Source organism: Glycine max, chromosome 1 (assembly GCF_000004515.6).
Source record: "Glycine max cultivar Williams 82 chromosome 1, Glycine_max_v4.0, whole genome shotgun sequence".
In the NCBI taxonomy this organism is placed as follows: domain Eukaryota; kingdom Viridiplantae; phylum Streptophyta; class Magnoliopsida; order Fabales; family Fabaceae; genus Glycine; species Glycine max.
This window is the reverse complement of record NC_016088.4, coordinates 4,625,887-4,635,081: the sequence shown is the minus strand read 5'-3', so window position 1 is coordinate 4,635,081 and position 9,195 is coordinate 4,625,887. Positions and strand designations below refer to the sequence as shown.

At 35.6% G+C, this 9,195-nt stretch overlaps 1 protein-coding gene across 4 annotated transcripts; it reads right to left on the bottom strand.

Annotated features, from left to right (window-relative positions):
* Positions 1-728: 728 nt before the first annotated feature.
* LOC100787151 (probable serine/threonine-protein kinase PIX7) lies at positions 729-4,825 on the bottom strand. Of its 4 annotated transcripts, XM_006573026.4 has the most exons (8): positions 4,757-4,825; positions 4,567-4,637; positions 4,050-4,436; positions 2,962-3,299; positions 2,733-2,868; positions 2,200-2,336; positions 2,005-2,128; positions 729-1,492 (listed from the first exon to the last, which is right to left on the bottom strand). In XM_006573026.4, the coding sequence occupies exons 3-8, from the start codon at positions 4,270-4,272 to the stop codon at positions 975-977; spliced, it is 1,476 nt and encodes a 491-aa protein (XP_006573089.1). In that variant the 5' UTR covers positions 4,273-4,436; positions 4,567-4,637; positions 4,757-4,825; the 3' UTR covers positions 729-974. The 4 variants fall into 4 exon arrangements, with proteins under 4 accessions (XP_006573089.1, XP_040861098.1, XP_014628784.1 ...); XM_041005164.1 differs by having other exon boundaries at positions 4,050-4,637; positions 4,757-4,795; XM_014773298.3 differs by lacking the exon at positions 4,757-4,825 and having other exon boundaries at positions 4,567-4,684.
* Positions 4,826-9,195: the final 4,370 nt, after the last annotated feature.

Sequence of the window (9,195 nt, the reverse complement as noted above, 5' to 3'; positions counted from 1 at the left end):
GATTTGACTTCTTTCTGCAAACGTTCCACATCAGGTGTCTGACTGTCTAGGAACAAACTGATTTTTGAAGATTATCAATTTTCTGTAATAGAGGTTATTAGCAAGATTATTGTATCATTTTGGTTTAATATAATTTACATTTTTCCAAAAAAAAAAAATTGCTCATTAACATATCATCGAGTTATTCACCAGATACTCAATTATTAAATGGACTACGGAGTGTATATATCGCGCGTCATTAATGTAATAACGTTACACTATTAATACACTTCAAGCATAAGTCTTAAAAACCTTTTATCTATTAATTCTTTAACTAATACTTTAAGAACATTCCTGTGTGACCCCACATAAAAGTATATAATATATCATACACTTGAACCCCACGCACTACAGTCTTTAGAGACAATAATGATAAGAATGAACAACATCGATGATCAAACTATAGACATTGAAATTTGAATTTTTAACTACTAGAAGGTGCTATAAAGTATATAACATGCTGCATATAAGTTATATAAAATAAGGAACCGGGTCATTTGAGAACAAATAACTGGTTATAAATTAATGCAATAAAGCTTCTTTCTCATCTTTTCATAAACAAAAAGCTAGTGATTAATTTAAGGGGAGATGCAGGGTTTGATATCACAAGAAAAGCCTAAATAAATCAGGAGATAACATTTCCGGGGACAAATGTGAAAAACAAAATAAAAATAAGGATGAGGATTTGATAGTTTTCAATATTTCCAAGCACCCTGAAGAAAATATTGAATGACAGTTTGAGACAAGACATAGTAGCTCAATAATAAGCTTCATTTGCTCTCAACCCTCACATTCTTTCAAGCTAAAGGGGGTCAACTCCCATAAGTTAACATAACATCATAAAGCAGCAGATGCTTTGAAAGAAGGAACATCTATAAGAAGAAACTAAGAAATGGTGTAAAGGGTGAAGGAGAAAAAGAAAATTTTCACTGGCTCTAGGCTTTGCCATTGGGCTTTGGTGATGGTTGGGGAAACTGATGGTGATATGGAGATGCATAAGTACCATTTGGTATTGAAAGGCTCCTTTGCTGCTGTCCATTACGGGTGAGCAATGCACCTTGCATTCGCCCGTTTCTTGTGTTCGGGCTCGCTCCAAATCGGTCAGCTTGCATTGCCTGGAAATAATATGAAGAGCTTGCCATGTCCTTGAGGCTTGGCAAAGGCTTTAAAGCTTCTACAACTTCACTCATTAGGGGTCTGGATTTTGGATCTCTACTAAGGCAGTGAGCAGCCAGCTGGGCAGCTTTCTGAGCTCCTTTTACCGAAAAATGACCTTCCAAGCGAGGGTCTATCAACCTGTAGAACCTTCTCCTCTCTCCTAGATGTGGTCGAGCCCATTCCACAAGGTTATGCTCACCATTGGGTCGGTGTTTGTCCATGGATCTTCTGCCGGTCAACATCTCAAGTAGTACCACTCCAAAACTGTACACATCACTTTTTGATGTAAGATGACCTGCAAACCACATGAGTAAATCTGATTAGAATGGAAGCAATTAGATATTTACAGGTGTTGGACTGCATTTAAAAAGAGTTTAGAACAAACATAACTGAAAATTATCAACACAATATAATAAAACTCCCATTTTTGTAAGTCATAAACATTATGAGAACACAACAACCGAAAATACCAAACCATCAATACAATTGATCACAGACAGGGAAATTATAGATGGAAAGTAAATTATGATCTTAATCATAAATCTGTCTTGAGTGGAAAACAAATAACATCAGAGATCAAGAGCTTCATATGTACCAAGCATTAAAAACAGTCCCACAAGGAATTATGTTCCAAATTTTTTGAGAGTAGTGATCATCAATAACAAAACCAATGAATTCAGAGATGAAAAATGCCCAACAAAATAAAGACAGATAGAAATAACAATAAAGCATATGCATTTGTGACTTTCCGAATAAAAAACAACTAAAACATGCAGATTTGAACTGGCTATATCAAACTAAACTTACCTGTCATGACATATTCTGGTGCTGCGTAACCATAGGTTCCCATCACCCGAGTAGACACATGGGTTTTATCACCTTCTGGACCATCTTTGGCAAGACCAAAGTCTGAGAGCTTGGCATTGTAGTCCTGAATTGGGGCAATATTAGACTAACAAAAAGGAGGAAATATGCAATCTTATTGTAGTTTCGGGCACTTACTGCATCTAGTAATATGTTTGAAGTTTTAAAATCCCTATATATTACTGGTCGTTCAGCTTCTTCATGAAGAAAAGCAAGACCCTTAGCAGCTCCTAGTGCAATTTTCATTCTAATGGACCATGGAAGAGGCATGGATCCTACATTAATTTCCACATGAGAACATAAATAAAAAAGGACAAAATCCAAACATAAAAATATACAGCAATAGTTTTGAGTTCTTGTTCTACCAATGATAGAGAAAGCTACGAAATGCACCATTACACAAGTGAGATACTCAAAGAAAAAGGTTATCAATGGAAACTATAATAGTAGTATAGCACTGTATCATATCATCTCACTTCCCTCACATGTTGAAAAAATGTTTTTCCATGCAAACTGCCAAAAAAATTAATCTGATACATGAAGGAACCATGCTTCACAAGAGAAAGGATCTTCATTTGATGTTATTAAAATTTCAAGGTGCAGCAGTGGTCCAACTATTATTCTTGAAAAAGAAAATGTCGAAACTAATTAGATATAAAATAGTAACTTACTCCTAAATAAGTGGTTTTCCAGGCTACCCCGAGGCATGAATTCATACACTAGCAACCTTTGATCATCTTCAATGCAGTAACCTACAAGTTTAACAAGGTTTGGATGAACTAGATCACCGAGAAAATTCACTTCAGCCTGTCACATGATCCAAACATGAAAGATCATTAAAAATATAGAATTCAGTAGTTAATAATAGAAGAAAAGAAGGACTTTTGAAAATATACAAACCAGCCATTCTTTATGACCCTGGAGCCCATCATGGTTTAGGGTTTTTACAGCAACCGTAAGCCCTGTGCCAGGTTTCACTGGAGCAGTTCCATTTTCTTCAATCCACCCCTTGAAAACACAACCAAACCCACCTTCACCAAGAAAACTCTCAGGCCGAAAATTTCTTGTTGCTGACTTGAGATCATTGAAAGAGAACTTTCGCAGCCTGGAAGCAATTTTAAGCTCTTCTTCAAGCTTGGAAGTGGACGAATTGCTTTCTGCATTACTAGTGGTTGTAGAAGAGACTGCTGGAGCTGTTGGTTGGTCTCTACTAGTATCATTAGTTGATTTACTTTCAGCTAATGGGAAGCCACCAAGAGAGAGAAAATAAAAAGTATTAGGATAAGCAGTAAAAATAGCATCATGCATTATGGGTTTTAGAATAGATAAGGAAATAAGCATCACCTCAAGTAATTTTCCTTTTTAGCATGTGTTTGAAATTAAGTTATGTCCAAACAGTAACTGAGATAAGCTTCCTTTCTAATATTTACTCCCACCCATATCTGATAATAATTAGGTTAACTAAAGTCTCAAGTTTTGTGTATTTCCTTACTTTTCTACCCAATTTAAAATCTAAATTTTCACGGGTTTCTCACTCTATAAACATGGAAGACCATAGGGAGGTAAAGGAAACATTCTAGTGATGAAGCTTAATATGAATTGGCATATATTTTGGGATTAACTAAGTAACTCACTCCAGTTCTGAATAAACAAGAAGAGAAAAAAAAACTCAAAATTATATTTCAACATAGTTTTGCTGCAGCCCTGCAAACACCACCTACAGCACTCGTAATCAGACACCCTTGTTCTTTTGGCATTATCAGTTGTGTATACATTTCACATTGCTTAGCACAGTAACTTTCAACCAAATCAATAGGTGCTCAAGGGAGGAATTCTCAAAAGCTAAGACAAACAAACTACTAAAAACAAAAAAGGAACATTTTATGCACAAACACATTTACCAAAGATGGAACATCCAACTCCAAGCAAGCAAGCACATCATCACATGAACAACAATAAGTCTTGCAAGGAAATAGTGATGAATTTACCATAATGAGTACTGATGCCACTGGCACTGACTGAGGTATCAACCTTGGATCTTGAAGAAATGCAGCTCCCAATAAACCTCAACCTAACCCAACACCCAGCCTCAGCCTCAGCCCCTTCTTCCACTTCTTCTGCATCCCCTTTCTTCTTCTTCTTCCTCCCACCTTTTGATTTACACACATCCCAAGACTCCACCACCTTGCCATTCTCACCACCCAACCCCATCTATCTCTATCTCTACCAATCAATCAATCCCTAGAAACCCAGATACCATCAATTCCAAAAACCACAACCCCAGATAGCAAATTCCCAAATATAACCTAAAAATCACAACTTTACACGCCAACAACCCATAAAACCGGGTAACCCACAAACCCCAGAAATTGAAACTGAAAAGGGCAAAAGTAACGGATCACATTAAGTAAAAAAAAAAAAAAAACCTTGGAGGGTATATGGATTGGGAATTGGAAAATGGAAAGTGAGTAGAGTAGGGGGCAGAAAGAACAGAGAGAACAGCACCTGAGCTGAACTCAGTAATCTCCGCTCTCAAAGTTACAGATATGGGGTCCTCCTCTTCTGCACCAACAACACTGCTAAAACAAAAATACTATTCTAAATATTTAATTTAATATGGGTTTTTTAATTTATATAATATTATTATTATTATTACTACGCTTGCATTGCAGCAGTTACGAATTACGATACTCACTCTCGTTCGTTGGTTGCTGCTATTATTGTTGGATGATGAGACATGAGAGTGGGATTTCGGTATATTCTTAATTAAATTAAATTTTTAAATTTTATTATTAATTAAAAGTGAGATTTTTGTCATCGAAGACTAGCTGCCCGAAGAAGACGGGAAGGAGTTTGGGCTGCCCGAAATAGTGGGACCCACCGTGATGCTGACGTGGCTGCCCTTGGCGGGCTTAGTAGCAAAAGCTAAGCCGAACCTCGCGTCAGCTTCACTGCTTCAGCGGTAGCATTTGGCATGTGTGCAACTGTTGCTATGTATATGTTTATTTTTAGTATTTAATAATAATTAGTATTTTAGTGCACGATAAATGTTTATTTAATTGATAAATTATGTACACGTCATCGTGAAGTTAGATATATAATACATTCAATAAGTTAATTTTTAAGGAAACAATAAAAGTTTGATTATATTATTTATTATGTGAGCTTAATATATGATTTGGTATTTGAAAATAATACAGTATATATTTTGTATTCAAAGATGGTAATGTATCTTAAAAGATAAACAAACTTCAAACATATACCAGTAAGTTATAAATATAAAAAAAAGTTTTAGGATTAACAATTCGGTGAATTGAGATAAATTTAGGTATCAATAGTATTTAATCATTTAGTAATAAAAAGTAAGAAAGGTTTGACGCAATTTCTTTCGTTCATTCAAAATAAGAGTATTTTAGAGGAAAAAAATTAAGTATTTAATTTTTTATTTATTAATGAAACATTTAATAGAAATGGATTTTAAACGTGCGTTTATTTTATGTGGGTTTTAAATGTGCATTTATTATTGTTAGTAGGTTTTAGGATAAGGACAATAAATTTTAATGGTATTTAAATTTATTAATTGATTATTATGTATTTATTTATTATATTTATGATTTTGAATTTTAAACATAAAAATATCATATTTCAACTTTAAAGAATTATTATTATTATTATTATTATATCTTCAACTTTGATGTAATATACAAGGTAACAAATACTTTATTACATAAAAAATATTTATTATAAATTTAAAAAATATAATACTGCATACTTTTATGACACGTTAATGATTTATTGTTTTATCTATAATTAATTATTCATTTAGTATTTTTTTTATATCTTTTGAGAATATGTTGTAAAAGTTTAATGGCTGCCCATTGATATTTGATAGTATGAAGTAGTTTTATATTATTATTAAATAAAAATCATTATTAATATAACTTTTAAAATAGTTGGTATAAAAGTTAATAAATTTATCATACATAATTATTTATAATTAAATTATAGTGTAAAATTATTTTACACTATCAATATATATAGTTAATTTCTCATATTATAAATCAACCTTTTTTAAAAAGTATATCAATAAAACTCATATTCGTATGCCATGTCACTAACTAATATGTGTTACATAATGATGAAAAATAAAGAAAAGTCATGATAAAAATGGGCCTCAATCTTGTGGCGGTCCTGGATCCTAAGCTCCTTGTGCAGCAGTGATGTCCGCAACGTAATTAGCATCAACTTCAATCTCTGGGGCATCATCATTACCAATACCAGAGGTATCACCCCCCTACAAAAAGAAGTTGAACTCCTAGCCAGACAACCTAAGATAGGAATGCCTCTGGTGTCATCATTGGCTGCTAGAGAGATAGCTACTAAAGGCTCTGCATCAAAAGGTACTATCCATGGTGAAGGCTTTGTAGCATGGGGAAAAGCTGCTTCGACTAAGAAGAAGAGGGAGAAGGCTTGTCGTTTGTAGAAGAAGTGGCTGGAGGAAGAATCATCGGAGGTGGAGCGTCTGGAGTAGTTTGGGCCTTGACCCTGTGAAGACAATGGAAGGGTCTACTGGATTCACAACTAGCTTGGCTTCATCTTCTTTTGGAAGCACATTCTTTAGGTGTCGCTCAACAAGGTCAGTTTCTTGCTCAATTGCCTCCACCTTGAAGCAAGTGTTAGGATGCTTTATCGCCTCAAACAAGTTGAAGGTGACTTTTTAGTTCTCCACACTCATCTCCAAGTTATCATTTCCCATGTCCACAACACATTTTGTAGTAAGCATGAATGCTCTGCCCAATATCAAGGGAATATCATAATCATCTTTTATGTTCATTATCACAAAGTCCACTGGAAAATTGAATTGGTGAACTTTTAACCAGAACATCTTCAACTACACCATATGGTTTGATAATGGAGTGGTCTGCTAATTGAAGAGTCATTCTAGTAAGAGCAAGTTTGAGATTTTCGATTATCTGGCACATAGAGAGGGGCATCAAATATATACTTTCTCCCAGATCAATGAGAGCTTTACCTACTGACACATCCCCCAATAGAGCATGGAATGGTTATACTTCTTGGGTCTTGAATTTCTGTGGTGAATTCGTCTAAATCACAGCACTGTAATTTCCTTCCACCATGATACTCTCATTGTTTATATATTTCCCTTTCTTTGTGAGGAAGTCCTTTAGAAATTTGGTATACAAAGGCATATCCTATAGGGTCTCTCCAAAGGGAATGGTGATCTCCAGCTTCTTGAAGATGTCAAGAAAACGAGCAAAATATCACTCATTGTCCTTCTTTGATGGCACCAAAGGATATGGGATTTCCTTCACTAGGACTGAGGGTATCTCCTTTCTAGCCTCCCAAACTAACTGACTTTTGGTCTTAGTGGTCAAGACCTCATCACCACTTTCCTTACTCTCACTTTTTTCTTTTTCACCATCTTCTCTCTATTTATCCTCTCCTTCCTCATTACTCACATCCTTCAATACTCCCTCAGCTCTCTTCTCAGCACTCTCCCTCCTCTTACTCCTAGTGAAAATTGTCTTGCACTCCTCCTTGGGATTATTCCCCGTGTTGGTGACAAAATTGCTCGTGGACTTTTTAGCCAATTGCTTAGCTAATTGGCTCACTTGTACCTCCAGATTCTTGATTACTGACTCGGTGCTCTTGTGATTTGACAGAGAAACCTACATAAATTGAGTCAGAGTCTCTTCTAACTTAGTGGTCCTCTCATAAAGATTAGGCCCTTGATTGGGAGGCCAGATGGATGGACCGCCTTGATCTTTGTTGAAGTTATTCCCACTATGGGATCTTCAACTTTGGCCTTGATTTTGAGAAAAATTTCCCCCTAGATGGTATCCTGGAGGTCCTCCTTGATAGAACCCTTGATGGTTTGGATTGGTCATATAGTTGACCTCTTTAGATGCATTATCGTAAGCCATGCACATGCTTGACTCATGGGCCCCACCATAAATATTGCATCCCCCAATTTGCATAGCTGAAGAATGAGTAGGTTGCACTACATGCAATTGTTGAGGAAGCTTGTTCAATGTCTTGTGAGGGTTTCTATTTGCTTGGCTAAGAGCTTGTTCTAAGCTAGTAATGCATCTTAAGATGTGAGCTCAAGAAGACTCTTCTTTGTAGGTGTGTAGGCTCGATCACGAATGATGGCATGGTCACTACTTGCCATATTTTCAATCAACTTCATAGCTTCATCAGGTGTTTTCAATGAATATATTCAGTTGAACAGGCTCGCTGAACCCATGGGTGGGAGTCTTTCAGAGTAAACCATGGAAACGGTCTAAAGTTTCACTTAATGATTCATCATGGAATTGGTGGAATGAAGAGATCTCCACCTTTCCCTCAGCGGTTTTGGACTCTGCAAAATATTTCTTCAAAAACTTCTCCACCACCTCTTCCTATGTCCATAAGTTATTTCCTTTGAACGAGTGCAGTCATCTTTTTGCTTCACCGGCCAAGGAGAAAGAAAACAGGTTGAGGCTTGAGGCGGATGACATCTTTCAGAACTCTTGATATCTTCACTATGTTGCAGATCTCTATGTATGTAGCAAGGTGGGCGTATGGATCTTCATTGGGTAGCCCATGAAAGAGATAGCCTTGAATCAGTTGGATGAAAGAATGTGGATAAGTGATGTTGGCAACTTAAACTTTAGGCGGGGCGATGCTTGTGAAGTAATGAGGTGTAGAGGAATTAGAGTAGTCCCTAGAGTGATCCTCTATGGTCGGCCTTCTGCCATGATGTGTTCTTCAAAGTTGGGATGTGGGAAAGAAGAAAATGATATTGAGGATGATAGTTTTTTATTCCCTTGTTGTTCTCTTTTTCTTCTTACAGTGTTGTTTCTTCTACAAGTTACTTCAATCTCTAGATTCAATGGAACAAGATTGTTTCCTCGCACACAAGCAAAGAAAAACACTACCATGCAAGTTATCAAAGTAAAAGAATTAAAACAGAAACTAAAAATTAAAGAGTAAAAAAAGAAAATTTGAGAATTTTTATTTTTATTTTATTTTTTCAAAAAATTAAAAAGAAATTAAAATGAATTAAAAATAAATTGCTTTAAAATTAGAATATCCAAAATACCAAGTACAATGAACAAAGTCTCCGACAAC

What these genes read in the sequence shown, in the direction of transcription:
- LOC100787151 (XM_006573026.4), bottom strand. Translation starts at nt 4,272, where the DNA reads ATGGGGTTGGGTGGTGAGAATGGCAAGGTGGTGGAGTCTTGGGATGTG. An exon ending in TGGCATCAGTACTCATTATG is followed by an intron (nt 3,300 to 4,049) that starts GTAAATTCATCA and finishes GCTTCCCATTAG; the next exon opens with CTGAAAGTAAATCAACTAAT. An exon ending in GGAAAACCACTTATTTAGGA is followed by an intron (nt 2,337 to 2,732) that starts GTAAGTTACTAT and finishes AAATTAATGTAG; the next exon opens with GATCCATGCCTCTTCCATGG.